Source organism: Rhincodon typus, chromosome 1, assembly GCF_021869965.1.
Source record: "Rhincodon typus isolate 14 chromosome 1, sRhiTyp1.1, whole genome shotgun sequence".
NCBI lineage: Eukaryota > Metazoa > Chordata > Chondrichthyes > Orectolobiformes > Rhincodontidae > Rhincodon > Rhincodon typus.
This window is the reverse complement of record NC_063332.1, coordinates 29,184,457-29,211,896: the sequence shown is the minus strand read 5'-3', so window position 1 is coordinate 29,211,896 and position 27,440 is coordinate 29,184,457. Positions and strand designations below refer to the sequence as shown.

At 41.4% G+C, this 27,440-nt stretch overlaps 1 protein-coding gene across 1 annotated transcript in view; it reads left to right on the top strand.

Moving 5' to 3' along the window:
- Window positions 1-27,440, top strand: part of dym (dymeclin) — a 446,122-nt gene that overhangs the window by 348,057 nt on the left and 70,625 nt on the right. The window contains exon 10 of the mRNA XM_048598245.1: window positions 18,432-18,614. Coding sequence (XP_048454202.1) covers window positions 18,432-18,614 — 183 coding nt within the window. The remainder of the gene's footprint in view (window positions 1-18,431; window positions 18,615-27,440) is intronic.

Below are 27,440 nucleotides of genomic sequence, written 5' to 3'. Positions count from 1 at the left end.
GAATCTCAAGGCATTCAATAAATACATTAAAAACAAGAGGAAAGCTAGGGAGAAGGTAGGACTGCTCAAAGATAAAGGAAGGAACTTGTGCTTGGAGGCGCAGAATGTGGGTGAGATCCTAAATGAGTACTTCGCATCTGTATTCACCCAGGGAAAGGATATGGAAGATAGTGAGATTTATGTGGAGCATGCTAATATGCTAGGACATTTCGAGATCAAGAAAGAAGTGGTGTTGGATCTCTTGAAGAGCATTAAGGTGGATAAGTCCCCAGGCCCCAATGGATGTTGTTGACATGGATTTTAATAAGGCTTTTGACAAGGTCCCTCATGGTAGCTCATCCAGAAGATTAAAATGCATGGGCTCCACGGTGATTTGGCCACGCGGATTCAGAATTGGCTTGCTCATAGAAGACCAAGGGATGTGGTGGAAGGGTGGTTTTCATACCGGAGGTCCGTGACTGGTGGTGTTCTGCAGGGATCATTATTGGGTCTTCTGCTGTTTGTGTTATACATATAAATGACTTGTATGAAAATGTAAATGGGTGGGTTAGTAAGTTTGCAGACGATACAAAGATCAGTGGAGTTGTGCATTGTTTGGAATGTTGTCAAAGCGTACAACGGGATGTAGATCAGTTGGAGAAATGGCTGATGGAGTTTAATCTGGGTAAGTGTGAGGTGCTGCACTTTGTGAGATCAAATGTTACGGAAAAGTATACAGTTAATGGCAGGACTCTGAACAGCATTGATGTACATAAGGTTTTTGGGATTCAAGTCTACAGCTCCCTGAAAGTAGCCACGGAGGTACATAAGATGGTAAAGAAGGTGTATGGCATGCTTGACTTTATTGGTCGAGGGATTGAGTACAAGAGTCAGGATGTACTGTTGCAGCTTTATAAGACTTCAGTTAGATCACTTAGACTAGAGTCTTGCGTTCAATTCTGGTTGCCACATTACAGGAGGATGTGGAGGCTTTGGAAAGGATGCAGAAGGGGTTTACCAGGATGCTGCCTGGATTAGAGGGTATGAGCTAAGGAAAGGCTTGAAAAACCTGGTTGATTTCTCTTGAGCAACGCAGGCTGAGGGGACACTTGATAGAAGTCTATAAAATTATGAGATGCATAGACAGGGTTGACAGTCAGAATCTTGTATGCAGAGTTGAAATGTCTAATACTAGGGGGCATGCATTTAAGGTTAGAGAGGGAAAGTTCAATGTGGCAGTTTTTTTACACAGAGTGTGGTAGGAGTCTGGAACACACTGCCAGGGTGGTGGTAGGTGCAATGAGGAGCATGTAAGACGCTTTTAGATAAGCACGTGACTATGCAGGGAATGGAGGGACATGGAGCAATGGTAGGCAGAAGGGATTAATTTAATTTGGTGTCATGTTTGGCACAGCATCGTGAGCAGAAGGGCCCGGTACTGTGCTGTACAGTTCTATGTTCTGTATTTTGTTCTATGTTAATTTGTGGGATGTGGACGTCAGCATTTATTGCCGGTCCCTAGTTGCCCTTGAAGAGACTTTGTAGCGAGTGGTACTGTTGAATGGCTTGCTCGGCCATTTCAAAGGGTAATTGAGAGTCAACCACATTGAGTAGATCTGGAGTCACATGCAGGCCAGACTAGTTGAGGATGGTAGATTTCCTTCTCTGAAGGACATTAATGAATCAGGTGGGTTTTTCTGACAATCGACAATGGGTTCATGGTCATCGTGGTCACAAGTAGCATAACAGGATCATGAGGGTAACTAGGGAAAGGGTAGATCCACTCCAGGACGAAGGAGGGAATTTATTTTGTGTTAAGCAGGGGGAAGTAGGTGATGTCCTTACGGAGTATTTTGCATCCGTATTCACCAAGGAGAGCGACATGGATGATGGTAAGTTTAGAGACAAGTTTATTGATCCTCTAAGGCATGTCACTATTAAGAAGGAAGAGGTGTTGGTGTCTTAGAAAACGTTAAGGTAGATAAAACTCAGGGCCTGATAGGCTCAATCCGAAGATACTGAAGGAGGTGAGGTAGGAAATTACTGAGGCCTTGATAGACAGCTTTGTATTCTCTTTAGCCACAGTCGAAATCCCAGAAAACTGGAGTATAGCCAATGTTATTCCTTTGTTCAAGAAGGGCAACGGGGATAATGCAGGAAATTATAGATCAGTGAGTCTTACATCAGTGGTAGGGAAATTATTGAAGAAGATTCTTAAGAACAGGATTAACTTGCATTTGGACAAGAATGGACTTAATAGAGATAGTTAGCATAGTTTTATGCAGGGCAGGTCTTGTCTCACAAACTTGATTGAGCATTTTGAGGAAAAGATGAAAATGATCGATGAAGGTAAGCCAGCGGATGTTGTCTACATCAATGTTAGCAAGTCCTTTGGCAAGGCCCCTCACAGCAAGCTGGTGCAGATGATCAAATCACATGGAATCCATGGTGAGTTGGCAAGTTGGATACAAAATTGGCTTAGTCATAGAAGGCAGCAGTTAGTTGTACAGGGTGTGCTAAAGCATCGGAGGCTGAACGGTGACCTGATAAAAGTATACTTCTTAAAATTCATTCACTTGAAGACTCCAGTGGCTAGGCCAGCATTTTTTGCCCATCCCAGAGGGCAGCTAAGAGTCAATTATGTTGCTGTGGATCTGGAGTCACACATAGGCCAGACTAGGTGATAATGACAGTTTCCTTCCCTAAAGGACAGTCGTGAACCAGATGGGTTTTTCCTGACAAATCAACCATAGTTTCATAGTCATCATTAGATTCTAAATCCCAGATTTTTATTGAATTTAACTTCTGCCATCTCCCATGGCAGGATTTGAATCCAGGTCCCCAGAACATTGTCTGGGTCTCTGGAGTAACAGTCCAGCGATAATACCACTAAGCCATTACGTCCCTAATATAAAATTATGAGAGGGGATGGTTAGCGTCTATGGTTGGGGTCTGTTTCCCAGGATGGAAATGTCATATACTAGGGGGCACAGGGGTCTTAAGGTGAGAGGGAAAATGTTTAAAGATGTGCGTGAAATGTTTTTTATACAGACAGTGATAGGTGCCTTGAATGCGCTGCCAGGAGAGGTAGTAGAAGCAGATATAAAAGTGAAATTTAAGAGGTATTTAGACAGGATTAATTTAGAATAGCATCATGGTTGGCACAGACATGGTGGGCTGAAGAGCCTGTTCCTGCTAAACTGTTCTACATTCTATATTTTAGAATAAGTATATTCTTCCTATTTAGAAAAGTTCCAAGGGGTGGAACCACCATCTGTGGTTAACTGAAGAATTTAAGAAAAGCATCAAACTTCAAGAAAAGCACATAACGGCACAAGCATGAATGGCAGGCCGGATGATTGGACAGAACATAAAGAATAGCTGAGAATGGCTGAAGAATCGATCAGGAGAAAGAAATTAGAGTAGATGAGGAAGCTTGCTTTAAGTGTAAAAAAATGATAGCAAGAGCTTCTATAGTTATTTAAGAAGAAAAACAGTTACTGAAGTGAGTGGTCCTCTGAGGTTTGAAATGCACAAGTATTTTTCTACTGTCTTCACCACAGAAGATACAGAAACATTCCACTAGCAGATGTAAATCAGGAGTTAAAATGGTGAGAGAAATTTTGGTGAAATTAAAATCATTAGGGAAACAGAATTGAGCAAACTGATGGAGCTGTGGCTGACAAGTTCTGATGGACTACGTCTTAAGCCCTTCAAAGAAGTAGCTCATGAGATAGTAGATGCGTTGGTGTTAATTTTCCAAAATTCACTAGATTCTGGAAATGTTCCATCAGACTGGAAAGTAGAAAATATAATTTCTCTATTCAAGAAAGAAGTGAGGCAGAAAGCAGGTAGCTCTAAGCTAATTAGCTTGACATCTGTTATGTTGAACACGTTACAATTGAGGTTGAAGCTGTGCACCTAAAAGATCTCCGTAATTGGGAAGAGTCAACTTAATTTTGTAATCAGTTTAGTCAAGTTCTTTGAAGAAGCAACATGTGCTTTGGGTAAAGGCGAGGCTGTAGATGTAACAGTGCTTATATTTCCAGAAGACGTTTGCCAAGATGTCACATAAAACATTATTGCTCAAAATAGGAGCTCATGGTGTAGGCGGTAACATATTTTCACATATAGAGGATTTTCTGGCAGAAAACAGTATGCAAAATAGAGCTTTTTCTGATTGACAGGCTGTGACAATTGGAGTCTGTGCAGAGCCTCAGCTTTTTATAGTTTATATCAACAAATTGGATCATGGAAGTGAAGGCATGGTTTGATAAATATGCAAATAAGACAGGAAAGTATGTAGCGGGCATAAGGGGGTTGCAGAGAGAAATAGCTAAGCTGAGTGAGTGGGCAAAAGTCTGGCTGATGGAGCAGAATGTAGAAAAATGTATGAAGAATAAAAAGCAGAGTATTAAATGGAGAAGGGCTGCAGAATTCTGATCAGAAAGATTTAGATATTACAGTATATGGATCACAAAATGTTAGTATGTAGGTACAGCTTGTAATTAAGAAAGCTAATGGAATGCTATCAGGAATTCTGTGTGCAGTTTTGGTCACCTTATTTAAGAAGGGATGTAAATGCATTAGTTCAGATGAGGTTCAACAATTGGAATGAGAGGGTTGCCTTTTCTGGAAAGGTTGGATCAGGTCAAAGGGGTGGCCATGGGTACCTGCATGGACCCCAGTTCTGCCTGTCTGTTTATGTGGTATATGGAACATTCCATGTTTCAGTCCTATTCCAGCCCTCACCCACAACTTTTTCTCCGGTATATTGATGATGTCATGATGCTGCTTTCCCCCTCTCATCCAGAATTGGGAAGGTTTATCAATTTTGCTTCCAATTTCTACTCCACTCTCATCTTCACCAGGTCCATCTCTGATTCCTCCCTTGCCTTCCTCAATGTCTCTGTTTCCATTTCTGGGGATAAGCTGGTCACTAATATCCACTATAAACCTACCGACTCCCACAGTTACTTTGAATATACATCCTCACAGCCTACTTCCTGTAAAGACTGTATTCCATTCTCCCAGTTTCTCTGTCTCCATCGCTTCTGTTCCAATGATGTCAACTTCGTCAAGAGAGCCTCTGAAATGTCCACCTTCTTCCTCAACCACAGATTTCCCATGATTGACAGGGCCTTCAGCCAGGTCCGACCCATCTCCTGCATTTCAGCTCTCACATGTTCTCTTCCCTCCCACAACGATGATACGGTCCTCCTTGCCCTCACCTGCCATCCCACCAGCATCCACATTGGAGGATGATTAGCCGCCATTTCCAGTCCAGAGGGATGCCACCAACAGACAAACATTCCCCTTTTCTCCCTTGTCAGTCTTCCACAATATTATTCTCTTCCTTCATCCCCAACACCCACCCCACAGTCCCTTGGCACCTTCCCCTGCAACGGCCAAAGGTGTAACACCTGCCTATTTACTTCCTCTCTCCATAGTATCCAAGGGCCAAAATGCACCTTCAAAGGGAAGTAGCACTTTCCCTGCTCTACATCAATCTAGTCCACTGCATTTGCTGCTCGCAATGTGGTCTTCTCCACACTGGTAAAATGATGAGTAAACTGGGTCACTGCTTCGCAGAACATCTACATTCTGTCCTCAGAAAAGACCCTGAGTTTCCAGTTGCCTGCCATTTCAACACACCACCTTGTTGCCTGGCCATCATCTCTGTCTCACGCTTGTTGCAGTGTTCCATTGAAGCTCAGTGTAAGCTAGAAGGTTAGCACCTCATTTTCCACTTCCAAACTCTACAGCCTTCTGGACTCCATATCAAGTTCAGCAATTTTAGGGCTTGGGACACCTTCTCCCATGCCCTTAGCCCCACACACCAGACTTTATTATCATGTGGGCTGCTATTACACACAACCCGTTGTTAGCCAATAATAGTCTTCATCAGTAGCTATTCAGTCTCCTAGGCTGATCTTTATCCCCTCCTTTATCTGTCCAACTGTTCTCTCTCTTTGGGCTCTATCTCTACCTATCGTTTACTCCTCCACCGACCCTATCTTTTGTATAAAAAAAATTTTTCCGACCTACCATCAGTTCTGAGGAATGTTCACTGGACCCAAAATATTCTGATTTCTCTCCACAGATGCTGCCAGATCTGCTGAGCTTTTCCAGCAATTTCTGTTTTTGTTGTTGAAAATACTGTGCTTGTTTTCACTGCAGTTTAGAAAAGTGAAGATGACGATTGAAGTATATAAAATCCCTAACTATCTTGACAAAGTGGATGTGAATGTTTCCTTTTATGGGTCAGTCCAGAACTAGTGGGATTGTTCGTCTTGTTTGTCGATCTAGAACCGGGCGCATTACTTAAAGATTGCCCTTTTAGAACAGAGATGAGAATTTGTCTTTTCTCTGAGAGTTGTGCAACTTTGAAACACTAACACTGAAGGTGGTGGCAGTGGAATAATAGAATATTTTTAAGGTAGAGTTAGGCAGATTTTTGTTAGGAGAGAGAATTAAAAGCAGATAGAAATGTGCAATTTAAAGCACCAAAAAATTAGTCATGATCTTGATGAATGATGGAACAGGCTTGAAGGGGCAAATGGCCTACTTCTGTTCCTAATTCATATCTTTGTATGTTCAGTACCTCGAATGAACTAATTTTCACCATTCTTCTGATACTATTCCTCAATAAGGTCAATAATGGAAGCTCTTAATTGCACCTTTCATTGTCAGATGGACTTCCCTTGGACTCTACAAATTGTAGCTTCTATTCTGTCTTCCTCCCTAGCACCCAGTCATGAGTCTTCTCTCTACTGATGAATTAAACCTTCAGAACAAAACGAAGAACTGCAGACACTGATGATCTCAAACACAAAAACAGGATTGCTGGAGAAACTCGGCAGGTCTGGCAGCATCTGTGAAGAGAAAATAGAGTTAGCGTTTTGAGTCCAAGAGGAGTCACTGGACTCGAAATATTAACTCTGTTTTCACTCCACATATGCTGCCAGAACTACTGAGTTTCTGTGAAATCTCTGTTTTTGAAGCCACTTTCATGTTGCATTGGCCTTCCTGACATTTTGAAACAACTTGTCTTAACAAAAATGGAATTTATGATACTTCTTCCAAACATGAATCTAAAGTGACCAAAATGGATTTCCACAATTTTTATCAATCTCTCCTCCATAACACTCTTAAGTATCTTGAAAGTATGTTGTTGGAGTTTAATTCCATACACAAATTCTATAAACCAATCGCTGAAGCTCAGTAATAAGATTGGATGGCCTCATAAAAAGTAAACTTCAGTGTAGAGCAAGATATTCTCAGCTGAGTTAACTCTCATTGTTTTCCTGTATCATCTGGAGGGATTTGCTCATCCCGGATTATGCTGCAGCTGATGGCTTAATGTTTTCTCTCCCCTGAGGTAAACCCCTACAGTTTCAACCTCATCACTTCAGGGGGCTTTGCGTAATCTGCTGTCTGACACACATTGATTTTAAATCATGCTTCTAGAAAGACTGACCTAATTAATTAATAAACCTCATAAGATTAAACCAAGGTCCGTATGTCACTACTTTGAAATTCAAACTCTTAAAGAACTGTTAATATACATAAATCACATACTTTCATCACACACCTTTGACCGACCACCAATAGCACAGGACTGCAAGCAGTTAAAGAAGAAATCCACTGCCACTTCCTCAGGCCAGTTAAGAACAGGCATTGACTATTGTGTAATAAATTATCAAAATGTATCCCGTTGAGCACTAACTCCGACTTATCCATTATCGTCATAATCACAAACCTGTTTTGCTTCTTCATCTCTAACGCATTGGATTTTAATTCCACGTCCTCCGGACAAATTGCTTCATTGTCTCCAGCCCACCCTCCTCTGACCTTCTCCAATCTTACTGCCTTTTGGCATTCTGCTTTAAAATTCCCTTCCCAAACTAAAACCACCCAGTCTTCCTTGCCACTCTCAAAACAGAACCTTTCAACCTAATTTTTTATCACTTTTGCTAACCCTCCCGCAAAGGTTTGGAACCTGCTATTTTTCTAAGGAATGGTTCAATGCGTTTTTCTATGGAAAAAGCAGATTTTAACAGTGGTGAGGAGATGTAAGAATTATATTTGATATATAATAGATAATGGAACAAAGAATGTCAATAAAGGAAGAATAAGGAGACAGTCATCAAAGGTGAGAAGTGATTTTTCTTTACTAGATTTGTGAAATGTGTTAATAAAAACTATATAGGTTGATTCATCAGTCCCTTCTGGCAAAACAGCTATGTAACTGGTGTAGAATTTAAAGCTGATTTGAAGAGCACACCCTGTGTTAATCACTTTCTGTCCTGAAACTCAGCTCCATTTGTAGTGACATAGATGAGGGATGCTTGGGAAACTCCTGAAGGAACTGCGCTAGCTGTACTGGGCCAAGTTGAAGCAGACAGATTGTGGGAAAAGATGTCATGATTGCTTAACATTGTAGAGTGACGAAGGAAGATTAAGAAACAACATTTGGCATGACTGAGGTTAACAGAAAAATTTGTTTAATGAGCCATCCCTCGATGTGTTAAAACCTTCAATTCATAATTTTGGCTCTCCCTTGGCTTAATTCATTTCTAAAATTCTAAGATCTCAAAATGCATAACGCTCATCAGAAAAAACTTAAAAGTTAACTTTGTGCAGCCACGTTTTTTTTCAATTACTTTACATTTTAAATGCATCATTTCTGAGCTTGTTGATCCTACATAACTATGAGTTTAGGTTTTGCCATCAGCTTGAATTTTCCACTCGTGTTTTGCTTTAAGTAAGATGGCAGCTGCCAAGGCCTCTTGGTGTTTCAGAGATCATTTGGTGACCAAGGTTTGCCTGGCTCTGATCAGCGGTCATGTTACTGTGAATAAGACGATGATTGATTATACAATTGTAAAAATACAACAGAAGGAATGACTCACATGATGAGTACTGAAGAAACCTAAGGTTGTCAAAACCCCAAACCATCTCGGACAGGGATGATTGTCCCGGCAAAAGGTTTTTATGGTGGAGATCCAGTTGCTAATGTACTCCTGTAAATACTAATGGGCCAAATACACTAGCTGAGGGTCCATTGCATGACTGTGAGGCATCTCATAGTTGGCAACTTCATCTGCATATTTGAAGACTGACAGCAATCCTTATGATGCTTTATACCTGTCACCTTCAAATCCCCACAGAGGAGGAGCTCATAGAGGTGACCACAGCCAACCCTTTCACACACTTCGTAGACAGCAAATTGGAACTAGGCTTTTAGTTAATAATTTGCTTGCGCTGGTTAAATGAATGGATAGTGAGTTAATATTAATGACTAGCATGGTTGGAAGTTCCATATTATCATTTTCTAACGTGGTTTATTTGGGCAATGCAAAAACCGTAGTCATTTAGGTGTCCACTTACATCCTCACTTTCGACTACCAAGTGTTTTTAAATTGTTGGTCAATGCCAATGAAATCTATTTCTTGTCCCCATCTGAATATTTTCCTGCTCTAGCCCAGTCTTGGTGATCTAATGACTTCACACACAGACACAGGTGAACAGGTTTTAAATTAACTATACTTTTTTTTAAAGTTTTAAAATGAAGTATCTATTTCTGACCAAACCTCAAGAAAATGCAATAGAAGCCACTAAAGTAATACATTGACTCAGTAGGACCATCTTACTGGGCACCAGTTTCTCAAATAATGATTCCCTGTAGACCAACCTACTGGTTTAATAGGTCACTTAACTGCTATCCACCCAGTAAGATGGAACTTTTGCTATTGACAAATGACCATCAATTTTATTTGAGTGATGACCACATAGCTGAGTTCATGTGAATTGAAATGTTCAAATAAAAATCACTTGCAAAATTATGTTTTAAATCCAGTGTAGGCGCAAAGGGCTGAATCGTCCCCTTAGTAATTCTGTGATCTTGGTCATGTTCTTCCTTGGTGTTTCAGCTTGGTTTCTCAAGTTGCAGTATCCAATGTGCAATTGAGTCAGAGAACCCAGATCTTATATAGTTAAACAGTCTGCCAATTCTCACAGTCTGGGCTAACATATAAAGAATGGCTACTTGAGTGAAGTACAAGGGCTATTGATAGCTGCAGAACCATATTCCTGCATGATCAGCATCCCCATGAAACTAGCAGAGAGAATAGGAGGAGAAAACCGGTTTTGAATCCTCTTTGGGATGTCTGCTTATTAATGCCTGGTGCTTGCACTGGATATCTTCCCTATTGTCCTGTAACTTTTAATTTCCTCCATCTCTGGTCTCTCCAGTTCATGTGACCTGTGCTGGGTTGGCAAATTGGTTGGAAACCAGGATGTCGTCATGCTTTCTGAAGAGAGGTTGCTTAAGTAAGTCAAAGCAGGTGTGTTCTACTATCCAACCACCTGCGTTAGGGTTAATCATTCTGCTGCATCTAAACTGGTTATTCTGCTGCATTGTTATTTTACATCTTAATTATTTTTCTGTAATTTTATACAGGGCGGCACGGCGGTTCAGTGGTTAGCACTGCTGCCTCACAGCGCCAGGGACCAGGTTCGATTCCAGTCTCGGGTGGTGTGAAATTTACATGTTCTCCGTGTGTCTGCATGGGTTTCTGCTAGGTGCTCCGGTTTCCTCCCACAGTCCAAAGATGTGCAGGTTCAGCAGATTTGCAATGCTAAATTGACTTGTAATGTCCAGGGATGTGCAGGTTAGGTGGGTTAACTATGCTAAGTGTGGAGTTACAGGGATAGGGTGGTATGCTCTTCGGAGGATTGGTGCAGACTTGATGGGCCGGATGGCCTCTCTTTGCACTGTATGGATTCTATACCAAAAAAAGCATCAAGTTGTGCAATCTGCAGTGTTAATTTATTTGAGCAGTTCTTAGAAAGAAAATAGAATACATTTTGAGTAGTAGCCACATGTTTAATTTAAAAACAGAAATTGGAATTATATTTTTAGGGAAATGCTCCAGATTCCAGGCAGTAGTTGATTCACTGAAGTACTTTGAGGTCAAGTAAAGTCTAAATGCTGTTGGGATCTAAAAGGTAAGGTTATGGAAGAAAATAAAACAAAAGCAATATTTGGCTACAGTTTTGGAATCATAGCATGATGATGATTTACTGGTATGTTGCATACCTCAAAAAAAAGTCCTTCTGTCATTGATTAAAATGTACCTTTAAAACTGCAGGACGTATGCTTATTGTAAATATAACTGGCTATACGTTGTGTTCCAGGAACAACTGTGAGGCCTTTGTATAAATACTTGTGGTTTGAGAGGCAGGCTGAGTGTGTAGTATGGCTATATAGTAAAACAAACTAAATCAAAAAGCAAAAACCAAAAGAACTGTGGATGCTGTAAATCAGGAAAAAAAAGCAGAAGTTGCTGGAAAAGCTCAGCAGGTCTGGCAGCATCTGTGAAGAAAACGTTTCGAGTCCGCTGACCCTTCCTCAGAACAGTCCAGAACCCGAAACGTTAACTGATTTTTTTCTTCACAAATGCTGCCAGACCTGCTGAGCTTTTCCAGCAACTTCTGTTTTTGTTCCTAAATCCAAAAGCATTTCTGTGCAGCAGTTATTTTTATATCCTGTATCTTTCAAATATATAGTTTTAGGCAAGAAATGAAAAGATGACACACAAACGGGCAGTGAGAAATGCTTTCAGAACATCAAAGTGAAGTGTTCAGTGATGAGTCAACTGCAAACCTGTCTTGCGGACTGGGACCACGTTCTTGAATTGTGTTCACTGCTTTTGTTTCGGCTGATGTGGCTGTTCAGTTAAATATCATCTTTGGTTTCCATTTAGTCAAATAAGTTGCACCCTCTAGTAAACAAAGGAAGATCTGTACTTTAAGCAGAAGGTCAATATTAAAAACTTTATGAACAAAAACAGAAGTTGCTGGGAAAGCTCAGCAGGTCTGGCAGCAGCTGTGAAGAAAAAAATCAGAGGTAACGTTTCAGGTCCGGTGACCCTTCCTCAGAACTGATAGCTAGGAGACCATCAGTTCTGAGGAAGGGTCACCAGACCGGAAATGTTAACTCTGATTTTTTTTTTCACAGCTGCTGCCAGACCTTTTAAGCTTTTCTGGCAACTTCTGTTTTTATTCCTGATTTACAGCATTCGCAGTTCTTTCAGTTTTTATTAAGTGTTTTATGCTGTGCATGAGCTCAACCTTCAATTTTGCATAAAGCAAGCACTGGTGTATGATTCTGCATGCATAACTGTGAAAATAGAACCAATATTAATAATAATTAATTGACATTAAAATAGTCACAGAGTCATTCAGCATGGAAACAGACCCTTCTGTCCAACTTGTCTATGCCGACCAAGTTTCCCAAACTAAACTACTCCCATTTCACTGTGTTTGGCCTATATCCCTGTAAATCTTTCCTCTTCATGTACCTGCCCAAATGTCTTTTAAATGTTGTAACTACCACTTCCTCTGGCAGTTCATTCCACATATGAACCACCCTCTGTGTGAAAAAACCTCCCCCTCAGGTCCCTTTTAAATGTTTCTCCTCTCATCTTAAAAATATGCCCTCTAGTTTTGAGCTCCCTTACCCCAGTGAAAATACTTTTGTTAGTCACCTTATCTATGCCCCTTTGGATTATATAAATTTGTATACGGTCGGCCCTCAACCTTCTAAGCTCCAGTGAAAAAAGTCCCATCCTATCCAACCCCTCCCTACAACTCCAAGCCCTCCACTCCCAATAGCATTCTCATAAATCTTTTCTGCACCATCTCCAATTTAATAATATTCTTAGTGCTTTTTATTCCAAGTTCTCTCCTTTATTTTCGCTATTTTATCTTCCACTTTCTTTTCTGAGATTTAACTAATTGTTGCAAGTTGTGAAATTCGGCAACTTCATTATGTATCAAGAGAATTCTTTCATATATTACTGGAAAAAGAAAAACTCCCAGAGTTTAGCATAAACATTGGTATATAGGTTGGCAATGATGGGAGTCTTAATCCTGCAGTTCAAACTTTAATAAACACTGATATCAGCATGTACTCACTCCACAATTGACAGTATTTCTAAATGTCAAGTGCAGAAGCAGACCTTTACCTAGAATGTTTGTAGATGAGGGCTTGTAATATAACATATCATCTGAAGTGAGGTTTACCATTGAAACAGATTCAGGATAGAATTGACTTCTATTCCACTTATACTACCGATTCAATTTTCCACAAGATAAATTGTTGTTAGGAATTTGTCTAAAATGGCATTGTAATTTTCCCACCTTCTTAGGGGTAGTTAAAGATAGACAATAAATCCTGGCCTTGCCAGCAATGTTTATATCTCCTGAACGAATTTTTAAAATGCTTGAACTTGCTGACTGAAGTGTTTCACCAATTTACTGAAAAAATGACATTTATTATTTTGTTGTTCTCAGTTCATTCTTGAACTTTGTACAGTAATAAAGTTCATCCGAATCCATCTTATCCCAGGCTTTCATTACCTTAAAGAAAAACCCTTCCGTCTTCTCTTTTCAAAAGAGAAAATTCCAACTAATCCCAAGGTAGCCAGCTTCTCAATGTTTTCGATTTTTACCTCTGGAATCAGTCTTTCAACTCTGCTTTCAACTATTTCCAAAAACCTGATATAATTTTTGAAACAGTGCAAGCAAAACTGTTGTTATGATTTTAGTAAGTCCAGATCTAATTTTAGAATTAACCTTTTTAGCTTATACCTGACCTGTTTCACATATTCGAACATTTCAACACAGAAGTCTACAGACTGTTGAACCCAAATAATATCCTCACTTGAATTGTGGACTGTATGGTGTCAGTTATAAATCTAAGCCATATGAGAGGATAGTGAAACATTTAATTTGGCATATTAAGAGGGAGGCAGCACTGATTTATTGAATGAATGTCTTGCTGAACAAGTTCATTGGATCTCTTTGAAGATGTTAATGATAAGGCAAGAAAGTATGGCTTTGGCAATTTTTCTATGAAAAAGACAATAATTTAAGAGTAATTTGAATTTGACGTGCATGATGGACAACGTGATATTGTTCTTAATTAAACATTGATGCACACAGATGGAGCAGATGTAATGGAGAGCAGGAGCAGAAACTCGATTTTTTTTTTTTCCCTTCCTTCTCTTAGGGTCACTTATTGTGTCTCTTACCTTTAAACCCATGCTGCCAGCACATCTGTCTTGGCTTCATCATGTACTTGAAACTTCAATTACCACGATTCCTTTTTACCATTGCTAATGCCATATATTATTCTTTTCTTCCACTCTTCTTCAAATCACCATATTTACAGTTCTTGCAATGCAGGTAAGTACACTATAATATAGTTACTTCAAAACTAAAGTGTTAGAGATGAGAAGCAAGGCTTGTAGAAGTGAGGAAGCACTGGTAAAGTGGAAGGGAAATCCTGCTTTTGGAAAGACTGCTCCAGTATACGCCATTCCCAACAACCCCATCTCAGCAACAAGATGTGCAGTAAGAGACGAAGAAGAAACAAAACTAGAATGAAAGAGGACGTATGACTGGGAAAGAAGCCATGGTTAGACCATAGTCATTTTGATGTGGCTATTGAGAATGTTTTAAAAGATTCATATCGTTTGGCAAGGTCCGAGAGAATTTTCATTTCAGGTTCTTTTTAGAAATTTCACTTTCACAGCAGACAAAAAAAAATCTCTCATTTAAAACTTCTGTTTTCAGTTAGATGTTAAAGAATTGACTTCAGCTAGACAACTAAACTGAGGGACATCACATCACCACCTATTGACGAGAAGCCCACAAATTGCAAGAGGCAAAAGTTGACATTGTCTTTTATATTAGCATTATAGTGGAAAAAAGCATAGGTAGAAAACCTTAAAATAGAAGTTACATTATTTGAACATTAAGTTATTCTATTTGAACAAGATGTCATGCATTTTTTATATGCCCAAAACCAGACTATTGAAATAACTGCTTTACACAGAACTTAATCATGGCAGAAGAATCCTAAGAGGACAGCGGAAATGCATTAGGGATGTCCTTAAAGTGTTCTTGAAAAAATCAAACATCCCTGCAGACTCAAATGTATCCTGGCTTGTGACTGGCAAGAATGGAGAAAGTTCATCTGGGAATGTGTTGAACACATGAAGAGATGTTGTCGGAAACAAACAGAGGTAGAATGTCCGGCATAGGAGAGGGGTGTCAAACCTCCAACAACTCATCTGCCCAATCTTTCAACCATCACATGCCCTGCATGTCACAGAGTCTGCAGATTTCTTATCGTCCCTGTAAGACATTTCAGAATCTATTAAATCAGAATGATAGCTAGTCACCCTCAATCCGAAGGGACTGTCTCAGAGGAAGGAGTTTTATAATAGATTCAGGATGTTTCAGACTGATTACAAATGCTTACTTGTTTTTCTTGACTAGGTTTTCTTAATTTATTTTCAGAATTTTTGAAGTTTGCAAACAATGTACGTAACTGTGTAAAACAGGTACATGTTGCTGTTGAAATTGCTGTACAAATTCAGCAAGATCTGGTCAATATCCAGGCTTCAGCTGACCAATGGCAAGTAACATTTGCACCACACAGGTGCCAAGCTATGACCATGCCAGGTCTCTCGGCCCAGCATAGTGATCTCTCAGCCTAGCGTGGTTGTCTTTCTGTGGCCCATGGCGGTCTTTCAGGTCAGCACGGCCTCAGAATGCACTTCTGGTCTTCAGATGATCCTGGAGCAGTCTCCCAGCCTGGAGAACCTCTGTTTTGTAATTAATGCCTATAATCAGCAATGCTGGACTTTTTGTTTCTTTATTTTCTAAGTTTCTTTTCCCTAAGATCTTGCACTGAAGAATCTGCACCTAGTTCATTAGTGCCTAAGATGGCTGCATATGCGGCAAGTTGCAAACTTTTCGTTGCACTCATCTGTGTACATGTGACAATAATTCAGTTCAATATACATTATCAATAAGACACAATCTAGCCACCACCCCTAAACATTCGATGGTGTTACCATCATTGAATACCCCCTGTCCTCATCCCGGCGGTTACCATTGACCAGAAACTCAACTGGACTCGCCACATAAACACAGTGGCTACAAGAACAGGTCAGAAGCTAGGAATACTGCAGTGAGCAACTCACCTTCTGATTCTCCAAAGTCTGTCCATCATCTATATGACATAAGTCCGGAGTATAATGGAATACTCGCCACTTGCACAGCTGTATGCAGCTCCAACAACACTCAAAAATCTTGACACCAACCAGAACAACGTCACCCACTTAATTGACACTACATTCACAAACATCCACTCCCTCCACCGCCGACGCTCAGAAGCAGCAGTGTGTACTATCTACAAGACGCACTGCAGAAATTTACCAAAGATCCTCGGACATCACTTTCAAAGCCCATGACCACTTCCATCCAGAAGGAAAAGGGCAGCAGGTACATTGGAACACCACCACCTTCAAGTTCACCTCCAAGCCACTCACCATTCTGACTTGGAAATATATCGCTATTCATTCACTGTTACTTGGTTAAAATCCTGCAATTCCCTCCCTAATGGCATTGTAGGTCAACCCACAGCAGGAAGACTGCAGCAGTTCAAGAAGGCAGCTCACCACCATCTTTTCAAGGGCAACCAGCAATAACTGCTGGCCAGCCAGCACTGCCCATATCCCATAAATGAATTTTTAAAAAATGTCGTACCAATAGAACTCAGCCCCACCAGGGAGCTTAGATTTCTGAGGCAGTCACTGGATCAGGGTAGGGATATCATGAGGAGGTGGCATTAGGGAATGACGCATGTTTCCCTGGTAAATCCTCCTCCTGTTAGCCATGACTCAGATATAAACAAGGTTGTGGGTCCCAGTCTCAATTCAGGATTTGAATACAAAAATATAGCCTGGCACTTAATTAAATTGTGCACTGTTGGGGGTACTTTCAGAAGAGACGCTAACCAAGGCAGTTTTCCCTTTTCAGTTAGGCATGAAGAATCCCACTGCACTTGTTTGCTGAAGAGCAATTGCGACAGTGACTAGACACCAGTAGTGCAACACATAAGGGATATCTGGTGATCATGGAAGGATGATGTTGATGTTCCTGTGTTGGACTGGGGTAGACAAAGTCAGAAGTCACATGAAACCAGGTTATATTCCAACAGGTTGATTTGAAATCACAAGCTTTCAGAGCGCTGCTCCTTCGTCAGGTGAAGTCACTTGATTTCAAATCAACCTGTTGGACTACAACCTGGTGTTATGTGACTTCTGACCTCATCATAGAAGGAGTTATATAAATGGATTTTGTTTTTGTTTCTTTCATGACTGGGCATCCGTTCAAAATTCTGTGTGTGAGACACGGTTGGGCACCAACAATGTGGCCAAAGAAGTATTTGAAGCTGTCTGTTGTGTGCAGATGAGATGCTCTTCCCTCACTTACAATGTCCAGCTGAGATCTGTGTTGCAGGGCACCAGTGGCTTTCAATTGCAGCTGGCTTAAATCTTTGAAATGTGCAACAACATTCAAACCTCCTGTTATGTTTTTAATAAATAGTTTTATTTAAACTGTTTTACTTGTTAAAAACCTTGCAAATCTAATGAGTTAAGACCTGATTTAAAGTTCCCATACTTGTTTACTATCCAGTAACTCCTTGTGTGTAGTGTGAGCCTATGTGTATTGTAGAACTGGTCAGTGTATGAGGTAAACAAAGTTAGCTGAGTCACATCCTCAAACATGGGCTTTGGGATAAGCAACAATGCAGAATCGCCGAGCAGAGACTGATAGCCAAGTTCTGTACCCATGAGGCTGGCCTCAACTGTGATCTTAGGTTCATGTCGTGCTGCATACAACCCCATCATACTGTTCTGTGTAAAATCTTCCTTACTGTTCTGTTTGGACACCATCACCTTGATAACTTGTTATTATCTCTCTACCTTAATTATTTTGTACAATTTTGGATTACTTGTTACGTTGGTTAGACCCTTGTCATGTGACTCATACCTGTCATGTTTTCCAGCCATTTGATTTGTCTCTAGCACCGTCTTACTTTTGATTTTTTTGTAATTATCTCTCTGCCCTAATTAGTCAGATCATAAGTCATCCCTTCACTTGCAATTCAGCTGTTGACACTTTACTCACACCGTATGATACTTTTGATCACCTGCAAAGATTTGTTATTCAGCTTGTTCACACTCCACTCATACAGTTTGTATTTACCTTTTGACACTCCTCTTAATTACCTGGAATTATCTTGTCATTATCTGTCTGCATATAAATTCTGTGCATGTGTGCTTCCCTCCACTTCACCTGCTGAAGGAGCAGTGCTCCGAAAGTTTGATTTCACATAAGCCTATTGGACTATAATCTGGTGTCATGTGATTTCTGACTTTGCTTTTATTTCAATTTTCTTACATGAATTATTGTCATTTCACAGATACTGAAATTGATGTATCATTAGTCAGACAGTGCACAACTGTCTGTTTCTATTGTAGAGGAACAAGCTAAAACTTATTTTTATACTTTCGCTCTCACAGGCTCAAGACCTCAATGTAATTGAAGAGGTGATCCGAATGATGCTGGAGATCATAAATTCTTGCCTTTCCACTTCTCTTCACCACAACCCGAACCTAGTGTATGCACTCCTGTACAAACGGGATCTCTTCGAACAGTTCCGCACACACCCCTCCTTCCAGGACGTGATGCAGAATCTTGACATGGTAATGAGTGAAATTTATAAACGTTCCGTTCATTCACATTTTTTTAAATTTCAACCAAAAGAACTGCAGATGCTGGAAATCAGAAACAAAAAGAGAAATTGCTGGAAAAGCTCAGCAGGTCTATCAGCATCTGTGGAGAGTAATCAGAATTAACATTTCGGGTCCAGTGACTCTGGGTCCAGTTCTGAAGAAGGGTCACTGGACCCAAAATGTTAACTCTGATTCCTGTCCACAGATGCTGCCAGACCTGCTGACCTTTTACAAAAATTTCTCTCTTTGTTGCCTAAATTTCAATCACACTGCTTTAATTTGATTCTGGATATCTGAGTTTTGACTCCTATTGTAACTGTTATATATTGACACATTTTGCTGTTGTTAACTACAACAACAATAGTAGAACCACAGATATTGGATAGGATTTCTCAAGGATAACCTTGTGGTAACAATTTAAAATAGTATTTACTTATGTGTATTGTGTGATCAGAAGTTTTTTTTTAAATTTTATGTTGTGTGTATAGAGCTTTTGGGCATACAGTATTGAAAGTAGTAGACTAGAGATCACACTTGATCCCCATTTTCCTCTACGAGAGGAGTTGTAGTGTAAATGCAGCCCATTTTGGAATCCAATAACAACCTGAAACTGGAGCAATGATTATTGAGGCAAGATAGTCTAACTTGGCTATGTTCTGTTCAGGTCTTGATCTCTAATTTCTGCTCCACAATTTTAGCATTGGTGTGAAGCCCTAAAGTAAATTTTCACTGACATTAAACTTGTAATACAAGTGTGTAATAAATAACATTGTACATGTAATCACTGCTGAAATGCTCTTTCCAGTTTTAATCAGCACCCTGAAAAAAACCACCTCTTGAAAAATAGCTATTGTGAAATGCTATTCAGACATGCCTGGACGTGTTGGACTAGACCTGTTTATACAGTTATATTTACTTAAATATTTTCTGATTGCACACCTCGGTTGTGTCTTTACTAAAGCAATTAAGACTTGAGAGAAACAGTTGTAATTGTCTGTCATCCTGCTATCATCAGCCTAACCCACTAAATGTTTTACAGCTTCTCATTTGGATCTCAAACAATATTAACATGTATTGAATTTGTATCTTCACAAAAACTTCATGAGGATCTAATGCTTATTGTGAAAACTTAAAACAACTACTCGACTATGAGTTTTGTAAATGTTTTATTGCAATATTTTGCAAGTAAAAGAGATCTCATTTGTTTCCAGCCCATGATTGTTTTATATGAAGTTTAGACAAGTGACTTCCATAACACTTTTCTGATGCATTCTAATGATGCTACTGTCTGACAAATGTTACAGGATATCCTTTACTCTTTGTACTGTTTACATTGTTCTTAGGCAAAGAATAATTAGGTTCTTGCCTCATAAGCAGATATTTTATCAAAGCTTTTCATCTTATACTATCAGGACAATTGCAAGAAAGCCAAATTTCAAACAATCAGGACAACTTATACTATGGAAGAACAGAACAATGATCTAATCTGGATAGCCATTGCCATGCAGTCTTAATTTTGATGCGCTCTATTTCTGCATCAAGCTTACAAGGTGAGCCAAAGGCCACCACTTCCAGACCTGAGCAGTGTCAGGTCTACCTCAATTTAACCTGGTAAGGCAATGTATCTCAGATAAACTGAACAGCAGATTAAGCAAGCAGTTTCATGCTGCTGTTTTGCAATGCCACAAGTGGTATGGTGCACTGACAGGTTGCTGCTCCATCCAAAACATTGTGCCTAAGCTGAACATCCAAATAGTTGGCTGATTGGTACAAACAACTTCATGATCCTTCAGTTGCTCATAAATAGAGACAGAGTACCAACCATACTAAATCAGCCTGCACTTGCAAAGCTCAAAACAAAATGTGCACTATGAGATGTGATTCTATTATTGAACAATACTTGGTAAACAATCCTGAGTATGCTAGTAACTGCACTAACGACCAATTTAAGTTTGTAACATGAACATAGGCTAGAAGTGAAATATACTAATATTCTGGGACTAATTTTCTGTAAGCAAATAGAATATGTTCAAGCTTTGTGCTGCTTTAAAATTACCTAGGAGCTTTCTCCATGGCAACACCTTAGCCAATCACATAACTTGCCAACCAGTCAGGACCCTTTTCTCGTGTAATATGAGTTGTAGTGATTGTTTGAAATTTGGCAATCCTGCATTTGTCCTGATGAATGCAAGATGAAAACTTTAGCAACGTGTCTTCTATTTTGCAGTAATATTCATGTTCCATTTTACCTGGGGAATATGTAAGTTATTTTGCAATTGTGTTCCCTTTGTGTATTTTCTATTTTAAGTGTAGTACCAACAACCTATTTCCATTTGTCGTTTACATAGTAGATCTGTTCATTTTGGTAATTAGTGATGTTGAATTTGCCCTTTTTTCATTGAGGGCCTCATTGCACATCATCAAAAGTAGTGGAAGTTGCTAGAAAAGCTCAGCAGGTCTCGCAGCATCTGTAATGGAAAAAGTCAGAGTTAACGTTTTGGGTCTGGTGACCCTTCCTCAGGACTGATGGTAGCTAGGAAAACGTCGGTTTATATGCAGAAGATGGGGTGGGGGCATAGAGTGTAAACGATAAGTAGGGATAGAGCCCAAAGAGAGAGAAGAGCAGTTGGATAGACAAAGTGTTGATAACACCCTGGCTAGGAGGGTGAATAGCTGTTAATGGGAACAGTCAGTGACTAACAATAAGTAGTGTGTGATGGCAGGCTATGTGATAACAAGGCCTGGTGTGTGGGGTAGGAGACTAGGAGAAGAGAGGCCCTAAAATTATTGAGCTTGATATTGAGTCCAGAGGGCTGAAAGGTCCCGAAGTGGAATTATTTTTTTCTTCTTTATTCATTCACGGGATGAGGGCGTTGCTGGCTAGGCAGCATTTATTGCCCATCCCTAATTGCCCGGAGAGCAGCTGAGAGTCAACTACATTGCTGTGCTTCTGGAGTCACATGTAGGCCAGACTAGGTAAGGATGGCAGTTTCCTTCCTTAAAGGACATTAGTGGACCAGATGGCTTTTTCTGACAACTGACAATGGATTCATGGTCATCGTTGGATTCTTAATTCTAGACATTCACAGATTTCAATTTCCACCATCTGCCATGGCGGGATTCGAACCCGGGTCCACAGAACATCATCTGGGTCTCTGGATTAACAGTCCAGCAGTCCAACATACCGCTAGGCTATTGCCTCCCCAAAATGAAGTGTTGTTCTTGCAGCTTGCACTGAGCTTTGCTGGAACACTGCAGCAAGCCTGAGACATAGATGTTGGCCAGGGAACAGAGTAGTGTATTAAAGTGGCTCAGGGTCTTTTTTGTGAGCAGAACGTAGATGTTCTACGAAGCGATACCCAGCCTACACTTCGTTTCCGAATGGAGAGGAGACCATATTGTGAGCAGTGAATGCAGTAGACTAGATTCTGGGAAGTGCAGGTGAAGTGTTGCTTCACCTGGAAGGTATGTTTGGGCCCTTGGATACTGGGGAGGGAGGAGGTAAATGGGCAGGTGTTACACCTTCGCCAGTTGCAGGGGAGGGTGCCATTGGGCTGTGTGGGGATGGTGTTGGGAGTGAAGAAAGAGTGGACCAGTGAGTCCCAGAGGGAACTGTCCCTTCGGAAGGCAGACAAGGGTGGGGAGGGCAGGGGAGGGGAGGGGATGCCACGCGTCTGGTGGTGGCATCTCGCTGGAGGTGGCAGAAATGACGTTGGATGATCTTCTAGATGTGGATGCTGGTGGGATAGTAAGTAAGGACAAGGCGAACCCTATCGTTGTTGCAGGGGGAAGAGAGGAATCCCCATTATGACACAGCAGGCCATTGTATCAACTATGGTAACTGACCTCATTTCATCTGATGATCTCCCCCCCCATGCCACTGCCTCCAACCTGATAGTCCCCCAGCTCTGCACAGCTCCCTTCTTCCTCTTTCCAAAAAAAATCCACAAACGGGACTGGCCAGGCAGACCCATTGTTTCAGCCTGCTCCTGCCCCACAGAGCAAATCTATTCCTTGTTGACTCAGTCTTCTCTGCTGGTTCAGTCCCTGCCCACATACACCTGTGATTCTTCTGACGCTTTACAAGATGGCTTTTTGGAGCAGCTTGTGGTGGAACCCACTAGGGAACAGGCAATACTAGATTTAGTGTTGTGCAATGAGGCAGACTTGATAAGGGAGGTTAAGGTGAAGGAACCCTTTTGGAGGCAGTGATCATAATATGATGGAATTTACTCTGCAATTTATGAGGGAGAAGATAGAATCAGAGGTAATGGTATTACAGCTGAATAAAGGCAACTACAGAAGCATGAGGCAGGAGTTGGGCAGAATTGACTGGGAGAGAAGCCTAGCAGGAAAGGCATTGGAACAGCAATGACAGGAGTTTCTAGGAGTAATTCAGGAGACATATCAAAAATTCATCCCGAGGGAAAAGAAGCATGGTGCAGGGATGATGAGGCAACTATGACTAACGAGGGAAGTCAGGGATAGCGTAAAATCAAACGAGAAAGCATATAATATGGTGAAGAGCAGTGGGAAACCAGAGGACTGAGAAGCTTACAAAGACCAACAGATGGCAACAAAAAAAGAAATAAGGAGTGAAAAGATTAAATATGAGGTAAGCTAGCTAATAATACAAAGGAGGGCTATAAGAGTTTCTTTAGATATATAAAGGGCAAAAGTAGATAATGGACCACTGGAAAATGACACTGGAGAAATAGAAGTGGGGAACAAGGAAATGGCTGAGGAAAGAAATAATTACTTTGCATCAGTCTTCACAGTGGAAGATATGAGTAATATCCCAGAAATTCGAGAGAGTCAGGGGGCAGAGCAGAGTATGGTGGCCATCACCAAGGAGAAGGTGCTAGAAAAACTGAATGGCCTGAAGATGGATAAATCACCAGGACCAGATGGACTACATCCCAGAGTACTTAAGGAGATAGCTGAAAAGATAGTGGAGGCATTAGTGTGATCTTTCAGGAATCGCAGAGTCAGGTAGGCTCCTAGAGGACTGGAAAATTGCTAACGTGACACCCCTGTTTAAAAAAGGGAATAAGGCAAAAGTCTGAAAATTACAGGCTGATTAGCCTGACCTTGGTCATGGGTGAGATTTTAGAGTCCATTGTGAAGGAAGAGATTTCTGAATACTTGGAAGGGCATAGTAAAATAGGGCAAAGTCAGCATGGCTTCATCAAGGGGAAGTCATGCCTGACAAATCTGTTAGAATTCTTTGAAGAAATAATGAACAGGTTAGACCAAGGAGAGCCAATGGATGTTATCTACTTGGACGTCAAGAAGGCCTTTGACAAGGTGCCGCACAGGAAGCTGCTGAGTAAGATAAGGGCCCATGGTGTTAGAGGCAAGGTGCTAGCATGGACAGAAGATGGGCTGTTTGGCAGAAAGCAGAGAATGAAGTTAAAAGGGTCTTTCTCAGGATGGCAGCCGGTGACAAGTGGTGTTCCACAAAAGTGTTAGGACCACAACTTTTCACTTTATACATTAATGATCTGGATGAAGGTACTGAGGGCATTCTGGCTACGTTTGCAGATGATACAAAGATAGGTAGAGAGACAGGTAGTATTGAGGAGGTGGGGAGGCTGCAGAAGAATTTGGACAGGTTAAGAGAGTGGGCAAAGAAGTGGCAGATGGAGTACAATGTGGGAAAGTGTGAGGTCCTGCACTTTGGTAAGAAGAACAAAAGCATGGACAATTTTCTAAATGGGGAGAAAATTCAGAAGCCCAAAGTGCAAAGAGACTTGGGAGTTCTAGTCCAGGATTCTCTCAAGGTAAACTTGCAGGTTGAGTCAGTAGTTAGGAAGGCAAATGCAACGTTGGCATTTATTTTCAGAGGACTTGAATATAAGAACAGGATGTACTTCTGAGGCTCTAAAAGACTCTGGTCAGGCCACATTTGGAGTACTGTGCACAGTTTTGGGCCCCACATCTCAGGAAAAATTTACTGGCCCTGGAGTAGGTTCAGAGGAGGTTCATGAGAATGGTCCCAGGAATGGAAAGCTTAACATATAAGGAACTTTTGAGGACTCTGGGTCTATCTATATTTGATGGAGTTTAGAAGGATGGGGGGTGGGGGGATCTAATTGAAACTTACAGAATACTGAATAGCCTGGACGGAGTGGATGTTGGGAAGATGTTTCCATTAGTAGAAGAGACTAGGACCCGAGGGCATAGCCTTAGGGTAAAGGGAAGACCCTTTAGAACAGAGATAAGGAGAAATTTCTTCAGCCAGAGAGTGGTGAATCAATGGAATTCACTGCCACAGAAGGCTGTGAAGGCCAGGTCATTGAGTATTTTTAAGATGGAGATAGATAGATTCTTGATTGTCAAGAGGATCAAGGGTTACGGGGAGAAAGCAGGAGAATGGGATTGAGAAACTTATCAGCCATGATTGAATGGCAGAGTAGACTTGATGTGTTGAATGGCCTAATTTCTGCTTTTATGTCTTACGGTCTTTCAAAATTTCTAGTTTGCAGGTTCCAGCCACCGCCTCTTTACCATGGACGTGCAGTCCCTTTCCACCTGTATCCCCCACCAAGATGGTCTTAGGGTTGTCCACTCCCTCCTGGAGCAAAGGCCTGAATCGTTCCCACCCACCACCACCTTCCTCCCCTTGGCTGAGCTCATCCTCACCCTCAATAACTTCTCATCCAACTCCTGTCATTTTCTCCACATCAGAGGGGTGTCCATGGATACTCGCATATGCCCCAGTTATGCCTGTCTCTTCCTAGGGTATGTGAAATATTCCTTGTTCCAGTCCTATTCCGGCCCTCACCCACAACTTTTTCTCCAGTATATCGATGATATCATTGGTGCTGCTTCCCTCTCTTGTCCGGAATTGGAAAACTGCATCGATTTCGCTTCCAATTTCTACCCTGCCCTCACTTTCACCCGGTCTTTGGACCTTCACGCACGCACACACCACCACCACCACCACCCCTCCCCCCACCGTTTCCTCGACATCTGTTTCAATTTCTGGCGATACACTGTCTACTAATATCCACTATAAACCCACCAACTCCCACAGTTATATATCCTGGACTATCTATCCTCGCAACCTGCTTCCTATAAAGACTCCATATATCCTCTCAGTTCCTCTCTCTCCAGCGCATATGTTCAGATGAGGCTAACTTCGACAAGAGAACCTGCAAAATGTCCACCTTCTTCCTTAACCAAGGATTCCCCAGCACCATTGTCGACAGAGCTCTCAACCAGGTCTGACCCATCTCCCGCACTTCTGTCCTCATTCCCTCTCTTCCCTCCTGCAACAGTGATAGGGTTCCCCTTGTTCTTGCCTACCATCCCACCAGCATCCACATCCAGAAGATCATCAGATGCTATTTCTGCCACCACCAGACCATATTCCCCCTCCCCTCCCTTGTCCACCTTCCACAGGGACTGTTCCCTCCAGGACACCCTGGTCAACTCTTCCTTCACCACCAACAACCCCCATAGACCCATGGCACCTTCCCCGGCAACTGTGTAACACCTGCCCATTTACCTCCTCCCTCCCCAGTATCCAAGGGCCCAAACATACCTTCCAGGTGCAGCAACACTTCACCTGCACTTCCAAGAATCTAGTCTACTGCATTCACTGTTGATAACGTGGTCTCCTCTACATTGGGGAAACGAAGCGTAGACTGGGTGACCGCTTCATGGAACATCTACATTCTGCACGCAAAAAAGACCCTGAGCTTCTAGTTGCCTGCCACTTAAATACACCACTCTGTTCTCTGGCCAACATCTCTGTCTCAGGCTTACATAAGAACGTAAGAACTAGGAGCAGGAGTAAGCCATCTGGCCCCTCGAGCCTGCCCCGCCGTTTAATAAGATCATGGCTGATCTTTTTGAGACTCAGCTCCACTTACACGTCCACTCACCATAACCCTTAATTCCTTTACTGTTCAAAAATTTATCTAGCCTTGCCTTAAAAACATTCAGCGAGGTAGCTTCAACCACTTCACTAGGCAGGGAATTCCACAGATTCACAACCCTTTGGGTGAAGAAGTTCCTCCTGACCTCAGTCCTACATCTACTTCACTTTATTTTGAGGCGATGACTTCTAGTCCTAGTTTCACCTGCTAGTGGAAACAACCTCCCTGCCTCCATCTTATCTATTCCCTTCATAATCTTATATGTTTTTATAAGATCTCCCCTCATTCTTCTGAATTCGAATGAGTATAATCCCAGCCTACTCAGTCTCTCCTCATAATCCCAACCCTCTCAACTCTGGAATCAACCGAGTGAATCTCCTCTGCACCCCCTCCAGTGCTAGTATATCTCTTCTCAAGTAAGGAAACCAAAACTGTGCACAGTACTCCAAGGTGTGGCCTCACCAGGAACCAGCTACAGCATAGCGTCCCTGTTTTTAAACTCCATCCCTCCAGCAATGGCAGACAAAATTCCATTTGCCTTTTTAATCACCTGCTGCACCTGCAATCCTACTTTTAGCGATTCATGCACAAGGACACCAAGTCCCTTTGCACAGCAGCGTGCTGCAATTTTTTACCGTTTAAAACGTAGTCCATTTTGCTGTTATTCCTACCAAAATGGATGACATCACACTTATCAACATTGTACTCCATCTGCCAGACCTTTGCCCACTCACTTAGACTATCTATATCCCTCTGCAGACTTTGTGTCTTCTGCACACTTTGCTCTACCATTCACCTTAGTGTCATCTGCAAATTTTGACACACCACACTTAGTCCCCAACTCCAAATTATCTATGTAAATTGTAAACAATTGCGGTCCCAACACTGATCCCTGAGGCACACCACTAGC